Below are 15,710 nucleotides of genomic sequence, written 5' to 3'. Positions count from 1 at the left end.
ATTCATTCGCTACAGGATTATAGGAAAACAAACATATATTTGTTATTTTTACCTAGATGTGATAGAATAACCATTTTCTCTTGTATATAACTTTTAAAAAGTTTTAACATATTTGGCAAATAATCAGAATTCCCATATACTTTTCCCAGCTTCTCTAAATTTTGACATCTTATATAACCACAGTACAATAATCAAAAGCAGAAAATTAACACTGGCACAATACTTTAAAAATCTTTAAATTTCATCAATTTTCCTATTAATATCCATTTTCTGGACCAAGACCCAATTCAAGGAAAATATTGCAATTCACAGCATTTGATTGTTGTGGTATTCTAGATAAAAGAATTCTAGATTTTATTAGGGGGAAAAAAGGGAAAAGCTGGGAACACTTTTCCCACTTCCATGTGAATGTGACCCTGAGGGAAGGAGGGAAGTAAGTTGGGTAGATGCCTCCTAAATGTCTATACAGTCTAAAGGAGGTTCAGCAAGGCTTCTGGGGAGCCCTTGAGCTAAAGTACCTGGTTTCTCAGGAACAGGCCTATGGTGCTCAGTTCCTGGCTAGGCTCTGTGGTTGGCTGGAGCAGTCGGGAGAAAGCAGCCCTGCAAAGGGACTCCAGAATGCAGGTGCTTGTCTCCGGGCTGCTAGCTGCCATGTCTCCTTCAACTCCTCTAACCTGGGATGGTTCCTCATCCTGTCTTACTTTTCAAGATCTTGATATTTCTGAAAAATATTGGCCAGTTATTTTGTAGAATTCCCTCAATTTGGATTTGTTTAAGCTTTTCCCATGGTGAGGATGAGGTTATGAGTTTTTGGCGAGAGCACAACGTAAGTGATAATGCATCCTTCTCAGTGCATCAATCACATCGGGAGGTAGGTAAATGAGGCTGACTAGTCTTATTACTGGTGATGTGAACTTTATCAGGTGGTTAAGGTGGTATCTTCCTACCCTGTTTCTCCTACTTTTCCTTTGTAAATATCTGGTGGAGAGACAGTTGAGGCTGTATCATGTTGCGGATAGTTGAGGAGTATCATGTTGCTCCTCAAACATCTGTAAATTCAGTATCCACTGATTGCTTTCTGAAGCAATTACTGTGCAGCTTACCAAAGGTATTTTGTTTCTATTACTCCTAGAATCTATACTTACATTTGGAATCCTCCTGGCAAGGAATAGTTTCTCCAGCTCCCTCACTAATTCATATCAATAGGGCCTTTTAAAGTCTATGTATTATTGCTATCCAATAAGAGCGACACTACTTGTTTTGCAAGATTTTTGTTCAGATTAAATGGCACGTGACACAGTGTAATCACAAAATTAATATTGGACTGGGTTCAAGATCCAACACCGTAACTTAAAGGAGAAATACACCGGCCAGTAGCTTAAATCACTGGTCTCCTTTTATTAAACTATACAATGGGAGTAATAACTACCCCAACTGGTTGTTCTGATGGTTATGTGACTTAATGAATGTGAAACTACCAATTGTTTTCTAAGTATGAAAGACTCGATCGTTCCCTAATGTTATAAAAGCCAAGTTCAAGGCAGGACCTAATGCCTGAGAAGTTAACGTAACAGACGCCCAAAAAGAGAAAGCTCTCCGCATGAAACGACCCCAGGTGGTGTTCTTAAACAGCTACCCGGTTTCTGGCCAAGTCCACGGTGATCTTGGGGGTAGGGGGGGACAGGACGCACGGAGGAGTTTGTCGCAGCAGCAAGAGCCCCGGAAGCGTTCCCAGCTGCCCACTACATGGAATTCCAAGGACCCCCCGCGAGATCCGAACCCGGGAGAGGCTTAAAGCCACACGCGCAAAAGCCCCCGGAGTGGCCTCTCGCACGAGCGGGCAAGGCTGGGTCGGCTGCGCCGCTGGTCCCGGAGCTCCTGATGGAGGAAGCCCGGGCCGAGCCAGGGAAAGGTCTGAGACGCGCAGCAGGCTTTGCTGCCTTCTCTGCGCCGCGCCTTCCCGTAGTCCCCTTCCAGCAGAGCACACTCCGAGGCCCCAGACTTCAGGGAGTCGTAGGCGCCCGGGGGCGAAGGAAGCCGGAGAGTCCGTCACTCACCTAAGAACCGGGGGTCGGGAGCCAGGAAACGCAGCTCAGACTGGGAAGGCCCCGGCGGCCGCCGCCCATCGGCTCCCCAACAGCTGCTCGTGCGCCTGCGGGGCGGCCATCGCCGAGCTGCCGTCACTTCCGTCATTCAAACCGCCCGCCAATGGCGGGGCCAAACCGCGGGAATCTCCCGGCTGCCTCCCCCGGGGGCAGCCGGGACGGCGGCGCCGGAAAAGCCCGCGCCGCGCGCGCACGCACGCGCACGCGCTGGCCCTACGTAGAGCCCCATTATTTCTCATACCGCGGCCCTGAAGTATTACTTCATTTTTCTCACTATGCTCGATTCATATGTCACGAGACAGAGGTCCAGAAAGGGGAAGGTATTTGCCCAGAGCCGTGAGGGTGGCTTTAGTCTCAAGTTACCACCGTGAAGATGCCTTGGGATTTACATCCTTTTGTGTGCTGGCTACACAATTCGTTTGGTACGATGGTGCTAGTTTCTGATTGCTTTCTTTAAAGGCCTCCAGCTCCTACAACAGTGAACCGTATTGTGATATGCTGTGTCTCCAGAGGTCCGACGCACCTAGAACACGTCAAGGATTCATCTGCTGTGTATAAACTATAATCAGAAAGGGGACGAATGCAAGTTTCATATTTATTGAGCATGTATTTTGTGTCAAATACAGTGGAGACAAGGGCATATCAGTTATGACCCTTATCCTAGATTTTGTAGTTTAGTTAAACATACCAGGAATTAAAGGATTAGAAAATGGGGAGTGAGGTAAAGGAAAGTTGCTGACGTGATCAGATCTGGTTTTCTCCTGCAGAAAAGGTAGGAGGGAGTGAAGACTCAAGGCAGGGACACCGATTAGGATACTGCTACAGGAAGTGAAAAATGAGCACACAGAATCGAGAGAACTAACTGGGTAGGTTTAAGACACAAATAGGATGCCGAACATCAGAAACTGGTAGTCACATAATCATGGAAGTCAAAGAAGGAGAACTCAACCTTGATACCCAATCCCACATTTGGCGACTAAGTAAATGGGGGTAATATCCTACTAAAACACTGGAAGAAGAGCAGGTTTGAGGGGGGACATAATTAGTTAAGCTTCGAATATTTTGATTTTATTCTGTTAATGGGATATTAAGACAAAGGAATAAATTGCAGAAATGTGTAGGAAGCAAAATTAGCAGTACTAAGAAACAATTGCATGTGAGGTTGAGGGAGAAGACAGTGAAGTTAACCTCACACACTACTAGCTTAGGGGTCAATGTTGATGATGGTGCCACCAACAAAGGAAGAAAGCAGAAGTGGGAGTCAGTGAAGTGGCAAGGTGATGAGCTCAGCTCTGGACACACTGTACTTGTGGAGTGTTCAGTGATGTGCAGTAAACACGCGAATACAATGGTAGCCCACATTTTTTTAGTAATACTTAACCTGCCCTCTTCATAGGGTGGTTGTGAGACTCACGATGCATGAATCATATGAGGGCACTTTGTAAACTCTAAAGAGGTAGTTTACAACTATTTTATTTTTTGTCTAGCACCTTTCTGCCCTCTTCTGATACAGACCCAGCCCTCCAGGTCACAGGGGTGGGCATGTGACCCAGACAGGGTAAATCATAGTTCTTTATCTCTTTTGCCACTGGGATTGACCCAGGGATGCGTACATAATCTAAATTGGGTCAATCAGAGTTGTTCTGTGAATTTTCTTATCTGAGCTGTGAGGGATGGTTATTTTTTTCCTCTGGGCTCATTTTAGGATGTGAAACGAGCTTCCCCAAATGACCCACCATGTGGACTCCCATAGCTGGTTTGGAAGAGTCTGACATTCAGCAAGGAACACACACAGAGACTCCTGATAGTGTGCAAGTCCCTGGATCCAGCTGTTCCTGATAACAACACATTCTGTAAGTTGCTGATAGGCGCCATTAAAGTACCCCCTTTTACTTAGCTGCTTTGAATGGGAGTTTTTCTTTTTTGGAAATTAAAAGAGGTTTGTCTCTGAAATTCTCACAGACAAACAACATCTCAGCATTTGGGGAAATACAGTAGAACAAAAGTTAAGATCTTAAACCTGAAGTTCAACTGCCTAGATTTAAATTCAACCCTGAGTTTGAGCTAGTTCCTGAACCTCCCGAAAAGTCAGTTTTTTTAATCTTTTAAGGGGATGTAGTAAAAGTACTCAAAAGATTATTGTGAGGTTTAAAGCTCTTAAGACAGTGCCTGATACAAAGTGTACAATAAATGTTATCTTTTCTGGCTTTTATTTTCATTCATTTTAGACTATCGGAGGCCAAAAAAAAAACCACCTTTAAAATGTGTTTATTGGTGTTTTTGGTTTAATTTTTAATTAGGTCCTTTTGTACTTTATAGGTCTAGAGAGGAGAATGTAAGTTAAGCTTCTAGTGTTGTTATCCCTCTAGGAATGAATGTTAATAAACAGTGACCAAGAGGAAGAGTTGCCCCTGGACAAAAATGGCTTTAGTATGACTGGTCACCATGTAATGCTGCCTCATCTCAAAATGCAACCGAAGCCCGTTAACTTTGGAGCCTTTTAAGGTGTTTTTTTTTTATGGTAGCAGCCTCACTGTTCTAAGTTCACTTTCAACTCTATCCATATCCAATATGAGGGACTGACATTAAAGTGGGAGGTGGGTGGCTCCCCAATTTTCATGTATAAAATCCAGAAGAAAGCACATCTCCGCAAGAACTGGAACAGGCTTCTAGCTGACTATCTGTCAACTGCCTTCTTTCTCTCTGACATAAACACCACAAGACCTTAACAAGCGACACTATTTCAATAAACTAATTTAGAGCTGCTATGGGAGTGAAATGAAGAGCGCCCAGCAGGAGAGAAAAAGGGTGATGGGAAAGGCTTTTAAAAGCTATAAATAATCTTTTAAAGGTGTGTGAGTAGATGGGATGGAATCTGACCACTTATTTAAGAAGAATAAGAAATGAGAGAATGAGAAAATTAATTGATTTTGTTTCACCTTTTAAATCTTTTTGAGTACATTGCTAACATGATATTTATTAATATTTATTAAGCCATAATAAGTGACTATGAGTTACATACTTGAAAGGATAGGAGGCTTAAATGACAAGGGGGAGAAAGGGAATTATCTACAATCCAGAAAAGCAAATAGCAGCTGGAGAGGATCAGGTGGGCAGGGAAGCATTTTGCTGCTGTAGTCAGATGACGTGGGGTTGAACATCAGCTTGATCAACAGTTAATCTCTCCAAGGTTCAGTTTCTATCTATAAAACGAGGATAAAAATACCCAAAATTTATTGGGCATTTTATGTGCCAGGAATCTTATTTTTTAAGTATATTTTATTGGCTATGCTATTACAGGTGTCCATTTTTTTTTTCCTTTACCCTGCTCTCTCTGGTACCTCTTTTCCCTCCAGTAATCTACCCCCCTTAGTTCATGTCCATGGGTCATGCATATAAGTTCTTTGGCTTCTCCATGTCCTATACTATACTTACCCTCCCCCTATCTATTTTGTACCTGCCAATTGTTCTTCTTAATCCTTGTAGCTTTTCTTCCATTTTAACGGATCCCCCTTCCTACTGCTAACCCTCCATGTGATCTCCATTTCTATGATTCTGTTCCTGTTCTAGTTGTTTGCTTAGTTTGTTTTTTAGATTCAGTTGCTGATAGTTGTGAGTTTTTTGCCATTTTACTGCTCATGGTTTTGATCTTCTTTTTCTTTTTTAAAAAGGTTTTTACATATTTATTTTTAGAGAGAGGAGAAAGGAGGGAGAAAGAGAGGGAGAAAAACATCAATGTGTGGTTGCCTCTCATGCACCCCCTAATAGGGACCTGGTCAGCAACCCAGGCATGTGCCCAGACTGGGAATCAAACCAGCAGCCCTTTGGTTCTCAAGTCAGCACTCAATCCACTGAGCCACACGAGCCAGGGCTGATCTACTTATTCTTAAATAAGTCCCTTTAACATTTCATATAATAAGGGCTTGGTGGTGATGGACTCCTTTAGCTTTACTTTGTCTGGGAAGCACTTTGCCCTTCCAAGTGATAACTTTGCTGGATAGAGTTATCTTGATTGTAGGTCCTTGCTTTTCATCACTTTGAACACTTCTTGCCAGCAAAGTTTCTTTTGAGAAATCAGCCAATAGTATGATGGGAACTCCTTTGTAGGTAACTCTCTTCTTTTCTCTTGCTGCTTTTAAGATTCTCTTTATCTTTAACTTTTGGCATTTTAATTATGCTGTGCATTGGTGTGGTCCTCTTTGGGTCCAACTTCTTTGGGACTCTCTGTGCTTCCTGGACTTGTATGTCTATTTCCTTTGCCAAATTAGGGAAGCTTTCTTTCATTATTTTTTCAAATAAGTTTTCAATTTCTTCCTGTTCCTCTTCTCCCTCTGGCATCCCTGTGATCCAGATGTGGGCACATTTGGAGATGTCCCAGGGGCTTCTTATTCTCTCTGTGTTCTTTTTAAAATTCTTTCATCATTCTGTACTGGTTGACTGTTTATTTCTTTCTTATGTTCCAACTTGTTGATTTGGAACCCCAGCTTCTTTCCCTTCACTGTTGATTCCCTGAGAATTTTTCTTTATTTCACTTAGTGTAGTCCTTATTTCTTCCCTTATGTGTTTGCTGTACTCAGTCAGTTCTCGGAGCATCTTCATCACCAGTGTTTTGAACTCTCCATCTGATAGGTTGGCTATCTCCATTTCACTTAGTTCTTTTTCTGGAGTTTTGATCTGTTCTTTCATTTGGAACATATTTCTTTGTCTCCTCAATTTGGCAGCCTCCCTGTGTTTGTTTCTGTGTATCAGGTAGAACTGCTTTGACTCCCTGAGTTGATTCATCTGTTGCAATGAAAGGGTCAGAGCCTTAGATATTCACCAGGGCAGGGCAACCCACTTTGCCACTTTGTGGCACTGTATGTGGGGGAGGAGTTGGAGAGGGGACAGTGCTGCTGTCTGGCTGTGGGAGGCTTGTTCAGCTCTTGCCCAGTTTCTAGTCACTTCTCCACTTCCTGTATGCAACTGGTGCCATTCTGGCTGCTTCCGTGGTGCTGAATCCCACAGTATGTGGGTTTGCATATATTCTAGGACAGAACACGTCCTTTAAGTGGACTCTTCTGAGAGACTGGCAGTTTCTTTCACCTGCCTGATCCCCACTGGTTTCTACAGCCAGAAGTTATAAGGCTTTATTGTACCTTCACTGAAACCCTGGACTGTACAGTCTGATTGTTTGCTTCCCAGGTGTCCCTCCCAGTTTTTAATCTACCAAACATGAGTGTGGGACTGCCCACCTGGCCAGCACCACCTCGCTGCCGCTACACTGTGTCCTCTCTGCTCTGGCTCTCTACCTCTGCTCCTACCCGTCTGGATGACTATTTCTTCTTTAAATCCTTGGATGTTACACTTTCATACAGCTTGGTTTTCTGGCAGTTTGGGTTCTTTTTAGTTTTGAAGTTCACTGTGACCCTTCTTATGGTTGCAGGAGGGGGCAAAGCATGTCTACCTATGCCTCTATCATGGCCAGAAGCCACCAGTGCCAGGAATTTTAATACCCATCCTATCTTATTGAGTAGTTGTAAATATCCTGCATAGAAGCATATAACTATAAAAGATCATACTACAATTTGGCCACCAGTACAGACTCTGGGCAGGCAACTTCTGCACTATAGTTTCTGTGTTGCTGCTGTTTGAACTGCTCTATCTGATTCAGCTTTTATATAACATGAATCAGCACTATTGAGTCAGAGTCTACATCATCCAAAAATTTTTTCCATTTACCAGTAAATATAACACTAATCTACATCCTTGCTACCCAAAGTATGGTCCTACCCAAAGTAGGACCAGGAGCATCCTCAGCACCTTGTTAGGATGCAGACTTCCAGCAACCCTCCCCCCAACCCCCGATCTGCTGAACCAGAGCCTTCTGCATTTGGAGTAGATCTGCAGGCAGTTTATTAACACATTAAAATTTGAGAATAATCAATGCTCTACACAAAATCCCATATGAGATAAATTTAGGACATTGTAATAGAATAGAGAAGGGGCCCTGGCTGGTGTGGCTCAGTGGATTGAGCACTAGCCTGCAAACCAAAAGGTCACTGGTTTGATTCCTAGTCAGGGCACATGTCTGGGTTGTGGGTCAGGTCCCCAGTTGGGAGTGTGCAAGAGGCAGCCGACTGTTTCTCTTGTACATCAGTGTTTCTCTCCCTTTTTCTCCCCTCCTTCTCCTCTCTCTGAAAATAAATATATAAAATCTAAAAAAAGAAAAGAAAGGGGGAAGCATAGTATGAATAGATAATGGAGACAGGTCATGCCACCATTAAAATGAGAGTACTGGTTTCTTTTATTAATATGTCCGCTTGTGATATAGGTATGAGATATGGTAGAAAGAGTATATTGGATTTGGAGTTCTTATCCTACCTCTGCCATGTACTAATTTAGAAAATCGGTCACTCAATTCCCTCACCTATAATAGGGACTCTAATATCTATAATAATTCACATGAAACATTGAGCATGGAGCTGAGAACCCATTGTTATTTTCACCTCCCTTGATGGAGAGTGTCCAAAAAGTAATAATATGATGGATTGGTGTTAACTTTATGTTATAGATTTTTTAAAAATTTATTATTTATTTTTAGAGTGAGGGGAACAGAGGGAGAAAGAAAGGGAGAGAAACACTGATTGGTTGCCTCTCAGAACTAGTGAACTGACTGGGGCCCAGGCCCACAACCCAGGCATGTGCCCTGACCAGGAATGGAACCTTTGTGACCTTTTGCTTTTCAGGACAACACTGAACCAGCGAAGCCACACCAGTCAGGGCCCTGTTATCTTCAGATGCATCCTATTTCTCTTTACAGCAGCTCTCACCCAGAAATCTGGGAAGTATCTATGTACCAGACATCTTAACAAGGTGGTAATTATCCATTTATAAGCATTTTGACTGCATTGTACTCATTCACTGAATATTCATCGAGTACTCACTAAGAGGCAGTACTTTGTTTAAGCATGTTCACCACCTATTGAGGATACAGCAATGTGCATGATAGGTATAATCCTGACCTCAGAAAGGCAGTGCGGACATGTGAATGGCTCTTACAAGACTGAGTGTTAAGTGCAATAGTCTGTTAACTTCTCACATGCCTGGATACCCAGCCAATGCCCTTTTCAAGCCTAAAGTGAGGTTCCCACAGAACTAGTGAACTAAGAGCTAGGATTTGCAGAAGGAAGTCAGCGACTACTGAGGAGACAATTGGTGGTTGTGCTGCACCAGAGATCTAGCACATATGCTGAACACTGTATGTTTTCCAGAAAGGAGGAATCCCAGCTACTAATCGCTGGCACCAGGAAGAAGACAGGCAGGGATCTAACATACTCTAGCAATTTCAAAAGGAGCAGTGTCTTGGTAATATAATGCATATGATATTTTTGTGTGGCGATGGTATAAAATATTTATTTAAATGATTGTAGTTGCTTAAACAGGCATATTGAAAGGAATTCTGCCCTTCTAGAGCACTGCCAAGCACAGCTACCAGAGTAAATTTATGCTTGCTCCAATGGCTGTGTGTTTGGACTTGTTTTTTCCCTCAGCATTGCAGAAAGTGATGACATGGGACAACTTTTCAGCCAGACGTTCCTCTGTAAGCATTCTTGCCCTACTCTGTTACATAATACATCAACTCCAAATGTCTCTGAACAGCTTTCCAGATCCTCTAGATAGAATATGCTACTAAAAAGAGCAGAGCTCAGGGTTTGGGTTTATTACTCCATAGATATATATCCCAGAGGTTGATATTTGAGAAAAATAAATTTTTGGCTGATGTTCACCAAAGCAGTTGTTTGTTTTTTCCCCTAAAAGATCCCAAGTAATTTAACATTTTTAATATTTGATACTATGTGTTGGTTTTAGTTTTGTTTTGTTTTACAGATAGCACTGAGTTATGAAGGAGTGTAAGATCTAAGGCAAAGCAAGACAGGAACTTTTGGGTAAGTTAAGATCCTGCCCCAAACATTACAACCCTTACTGTTGGAGCTTACACTGGAATTCAGGTTTCCCAGCCAACTGCTCTTCTCAGGACACTATGTTGAAGAATAGTAGGTGGGAATCTGTGTTACAAAGTGCAGAAATACAGGTAGAGAAAAGTGATCCAAAGAGTATCTATATAACAATAAACACTAAAATTTAAATGAACATTAAATTTTCAAAAGAAATATTTTACGAATTCTGATCATTTGAAGAGAGGTCATTCATAATTTGTCTTTGTAGGACTGGAAGAAGATGATAGAAACATTTCTACATGAACAAGTTTCGTGGATGAAGCTGTCTGCCTGTCTCTCCATTAGGCTAGAAGCTTTCCTCCTTTTCTGCCTGGAAATCACACATTGAAAGACATAGCTCTGAATAATTCAAATATGATAATGTTTTCCTATTTGCCAATCAGTTGACTTGTTTAATAGTATTTTTAAAAATATACCTATTTAGTGAGCCACACATATTTTCAATATTGAACATTTTTGTAATATCTGACAAAAATGGAAATTGAAGGCATTTGTACATTTAAACTATTGACAGCAAATTTTTATAAAAATGTAACATTTGTTTGGGTGGGTAGAAATAGATAAATGCAAGAGAAAATGATGTGAACCATAAACTCACTGACAAATCATGAAATATAATTGTTTCATGTCAGTGCACATTACCTAGAATATGATTTTTGATTTCTTAAAGCATAATATTGTACATAACTATAAAAGGAAACAGTGTATAAAAGCAAAGTACTGAATGCTCTGTAAATAAAATTTTCATAATCTATAATGATGAATACAAGAATATTTGCTGACACTAGAGTACTGGCATTTTTTTAAGTGGTTAAAAGAGTATCTTTTAGTGGAAAATAACTGCTTTACAGTATGTCACTGGGCTTATTATTATGCTGGTTTATTTTCCCTCCAGTACTTTACATGCTGTTTGAATTTCACTTCACATTCAGTAATGTATTCAAAACATACTTTTAGGCTGTTTTTACTTTTGTACTTAATCTCATTTTTATGGGTATAGGATTTGTTGACAGAAGCAGGGAAACATGGTATGTCACCAAACCATCACTTTGTCAGTGTCGGGTGGAATCACCCCTCCAGTGCTCCTGCTCACACGGCAGAGAATGGCATTTTTCAGGTGGCCCTTCAGGTAACTGAAGTCTCTAATCAAGGACAGCATCTTTTATTCACAAAAGGTCACATCCTCCAAAATCTTCCTACTCAGTCTTGACTACATGGTCAACTTTCAATGAAGTTCTTTCAAGAATCCCTGGTTTTCCAATTTTTTAAAACATTTTCCAGTGTCCAATGTCATGAAATTGACCTGAGTCCAATTCTATTTTATTTTGGCCTATGTGAGTCCAGCTTTACTTCTCTTACCAAGTATGGAAAAGTCTAAAGAAATCAAAGGAAAACTGTAATGTATCGAGTTCCTATTATTTGACTGGCATTGGGTTAATATTTAACTTATATTTTCAACCAATTCTCCCTGCATGATAGCTATGATATTCACCTCTTTCTCTTTTCTATTACCTCTACTCAAATGAAAAGCCCCAGTTAGACTTCCAGTCAAGATGGCAGAGTAAGTAAATGCTGTGCCCATGTGCTCCCATAACCGTATCAAAATTATAACTAAATTATCGAACAAATTGAGATCCATGTGAAGACTAGCTGAACTGAAGTCTTATCACTAGTAATACAAAGAAGCTACAAAAAGACCAGTAGGAGGGATTGAAACTGGGAAGGGGCAGGACCCACACTCACCGTGTGCTGATTAAGAATTGGGAGAAATGTGTTGGCTGCAGTGTGTTCCATGCTGAAAACTGAGGGGTTCCAGCCCCACACTGAACTTCCCAGCCTGGGGCACTTGTGCCAGGAAGAGGAGTCCCCATAACATTTGGCTGTGAAAACCAGCAGTGATTGTATGTGAATGAGATGGTGTCAGTAAGTCCCAGGCATTCCTCTTGGTCACAAAATCACTTGCTCTGGGATCCAGTATGGGGCAGCAGCTTGAACAGTGCCAGGGACATACATGGAGAAACTGAATTAACTAGTTTCAGGTGGAGGGCTGGAAGGGGCAGGGGGCAGGGCAGCTCTGTCCAGGGGTGAAATTGCTTGCAGATGCTGGCCGATGCCGAATCTGAGCTCTTCATTAACCTGGCTAATACTGTTTGCCCTTCCCTGGTGATTTCCTGAGACCATGTCCATTCAACTTTGCATCAGGCCTGAGACACTTCCAGTGGTTTTTCCATAGAAGTGGCCTAACTCAGCTCATGCTACAGATGTTTCTAAAATCTCTCAAAAGTCCACAAGCCCCAGACTAGTAGTATCTGGCCTCAGAGTGTGCTATACTACTTGCAAAGCAGCCCGAAGTCTAGCACAAGCAGTAACCAGTCTTAACGGGCATGTTAACTCCCACTAAGTGATCCCAAGCCTGGCATAAGCTGTGGCCACTGTTGGTGGAGAATGTAGCTTCAACTAAGTGACTGCTAATGGTACAAGAGGTGGTTGGCCTCAGCTCACATTGTGGTGCTTTCCAAAAGCTTGGCACTAGTGGCACCCAGCCTTGGTTTGCAGGACAGCCTCTCCCAAGTGCATTCAAGCCTAGTACAAAAGGCAACCAACTACAGATCACTTTGGATTTGACACCAGGCAGCCCCGAGCCAAGTGCTAATAGCAGCCAACATTTGTTTGCACTGGAGCCACTTCTACGAGGCTGCAGAACCAACATACCTGGTGGCCAGCTTCAAACAACAACAGAGAACCACCGAACAAACTGGCTCCACAATGACACACTTGAAGGGCAGATTCAGCTGGCACCTGAGCTACACTAAAGTGACCCCTGCTCTGTGGGTCAGTCCCTGCACAACAGCTTCTCCACTGTAGTCATGGCCAGCCTTCATAGCCAGTCAAAGTGAGGGCCAATCCCACCCACTGACATGCCAACAGAAATCAAGGCTCAGCTACAATTGGAGGGCACGCACAGGCCACACAAGGGGCACTCCCAGTGCACCCAGCTCAGGTGAACAGAGCAACTGTGGCACTGGGCCTCATAGGACAAATACTACATAAGGCCACTGTGCCCAAACTGTGAGATAGCAGATCAACCTAAAAAAGGAAACAAAGACAGAAAGGCAGACTAAATGAGAGACACAGAAACATATCCCAAATGAAAGAATGAAACAAAACCCCGGAAAAAGAACTAAACAAAATGGAGACAAGTAAGCAATATACCAGATACAGAGTTCAAAACATTGCTTGTAAGGATGCTCGATGAACTTAGAGAAAGAATACATTAACTCAGGGATAAGCTTGACAAAAAGATAGAAACCATAAAATAGAACCAGTCCAAAATGAAGAATACAAAAAAATGATGAACACAATAAGTCTTCATTTAAATGAAGACAACACAGAATGAAAGAACTTGTCAATGCATCTGATAAGGGGTTAATATCCAAATGTTATAAAGAACTTATAAAACTCAACACTGAAAAAACAAATGACCCAATTAAAAACTGGGCAAAGAACCTGAATAGATATTTCTCCAAAGAGGACATACAGATGGGCAATACACATGTGAAAAGATGCTCAATGTCACTAATCATCAGAGAAATGCAAATTAAAACCACAGAGATATTATCTCATATCTGTCAGAATGGCTATCATCAATAAATCAACAAATAACAAGTGCTAGCAAGGACGTGGAGAAAGGGAAACCCTTATGCACTGTTGCTAGGAATGCAGACTGGTACAGCCACTGTAGAAAGCAGTATGGAGATACCTCCAAAAATTCAAGATGGACATGCCTTTTGACCAAGTGATTACACTTCTGGGAATATATCTAAGCAACCCAAAACACTAATTCAGAAGAACATAAGTACTTCCACATTCACTGAAGCATTGTTTACAGTCTCCAAGATATGGAAATAGCCAAAGTGTCTCTCAGTAGATGTGTGGATAAAACAAATATGGAGCATTTACACAATGGAATATTACTCAGCCATAAAAGAAGAAAATTTTACCCTTTGTAACAGTATGTTATGGATGAACCTGGAGAATACTATGCTAAGTGAAATAAGCCAGTCAGAAGCAGGATGACAGCTAACTGGAGGGGGAAGTGAGAGTGTGGAGGGACTGACAAAAAAGGAAAAAGGACTCACGGATATGGACAACAGTGTGGTGATTTCTGGGAAGAGGGAGTATAAAAGGACTAAATGATAATGGAAAATATAATAAAGAAAAAAATAAAATATTAGACAAAAATAAAATGAAGACTACATTAGAAGGAATCAGCATTAGATTAGATGAAATAGAATCAAATCAAAGATATGGAAGACTAGGTAGTGGAAAACACACAATTAGAGCTGCAAAAAGAGAAAAATATGAAGATAGTGTAAGGGATCTTTGAGATAACACTTGATGTTGTCCCAGAGATTCCTTCCTGGATACATCATAGGTATATCAGGTGGAGAAGATAGTATTAAAAACCTCTTTGAAGAAATAATGACTAAAACCTTTCCTAATCTTGTGAAGTAATAGACATAAGTGTTCAGGAAGTACAGAGAGCTCCTCAAAAGATGAACCCAGAGGGGTCCACATTTAATTAAAATGTCAGAGGTAAAAGACAAAGAGAGAATCTTAAGAGTAGTGAGAGAACAGTTAGTTACTTGCAAAGGAGCTCCCATAAGAGTGTCAGTGGATTTCTCAACAGAAATTTTGCAGGCCAGAAGAGATTGGCAGAAAATATTCAAAGTGATCTAATGCAAGAACTTACAACCAAGACTGTTGTACTCATCAAGGTTATTCTTTACAATGCAAGGAGAAATAAAAAGTTTCCCAGACAAGAAAAAGCGAAAGAAGTTCATTCTCATTTAATTAGTATTACAAGAAATATTAAAGGGATTTCCTTCAGTAGAAAAGATAAAAAAATATGAGTAAGAAAATATAGGAAAGAAAAAATATTCACTGATGAAGACAAATTCTTAGCAAAGCAGTAGATAAAACAAGTACAGATCTAGTTCAAGGGAAAAAATGCAAAAGTAGAAAGATCATGTAGAATTACAAAGATAAATTATGGGATGCACAAAAACACACACAGAAAAGAAGTCAAAGATAATAATAAAACATAAATATGGAGGAGGTGCTTAAAAATGGTAGTGAGAGGTGTAAGATGGTGGAGGAGTGAATGGAAGCCACACTAACATCCTCCCAGGACCAATCTGGAATTATAACTAAGTTGTGGAAGAATCATGCAGAACAAATAACTGAACAGTAACAAGAGAGAAGCCTTATAACCATGGATAGACAGAAGAATCAGCTTCAGCACAACCTGAATATTAAGGAGTGCAGTGCAGACTCAATAAGGCTGGCAGGGTGCCCACAGGCACCAGCATTGGAGGGATAATTAAATGGCTGGTTGGATCCCCGTGGGAAGAGTGGGGTCTAAACTCTAAGCTGGGATCCCCAGCCTAAAGTACCAGAGTCCCAAAAGTACACAGATAACAACCAGTGGAAAAAAAATGGCAGGGTTGCTCTTTGCCAGAGACAGACGGCTGGAGATGCGAAGAACCATTTAAAGAGCCAATGCGCAAGTTTTCATTTGCAGACACTTATTCCAGGTTCTGGCAAA

At 41.4% G+C, this 15,710-nt stretch overlaps 1 protein-coding gene and 1 long non-coding RNA gene across 7 annotated transcripts in view; one reads left to right on the top strand and one right to left on the bottom strand.

Annotated features, from left to right (window-relative positions):
- Nucleotides 1-2,193, bottom strand: part of CEP295 (centrosomal protein 295) — a 46,786-nt gene extending 44,593 nt beyond the window's left edge. For 4 of the 6 annotated variants that reach the window (XM_037152064.2, XM_037152068.2, XM_037152066.2 and 1 more), the window contains exon 1: nt 2,058-2,193. In XM_037152064.2, coding sequence (XP_037007959.2) covers nt 2,058-2,193 — 136 coding nt within the window. The remainder of the gene's footprint in view (nt 1-2,057) is intronic. The other 2 variants (XM_053670360.1, XM_037152067.2) reach the window with 2 other exon arrangements.
- Nucleotides 2,194-2,347: 154 nt separating this feature from the next.
- LOC119054219 (uncharacterized) lies at nt 2,348-10,779 on the top strand. The gene is made up of 4 exons (XR_005083468.2): nt 2,348-2,527; nt 3,811-3,958; nt 9,972-10,030; nt 10,311-10,779. It is a non-coding gene; the product is annotated as an uncharacterized LOC119054219 (long non-coding RNA).
- Nucleotides 10,780-15,710: the final 4,931 nt, after the last annotated feature.

Source organism: Artibeus jamaicensis, unplaced genomic scaffold, assembly GCF_021234435.1.
Source record: "Artibeus jamaicensis isolate MK-2021 breed Jamaican fruit bat unplaced genomic scaffold, CSHL_Jam_final contig_581, whole genome shotgun sequence".
NCBI classification, from domain to species: domain Eukaryota; kingdom Metazoa; phylum Chordata; class Mammalia; order Chiroptera; family Phyllostomidae; genus Artibeus; species Artibeus jamaicensis.
Note: the sequence above shows the minus strand (reverse complement) of the source record. Positions and strands in the feature narration are given on the sequence as shown.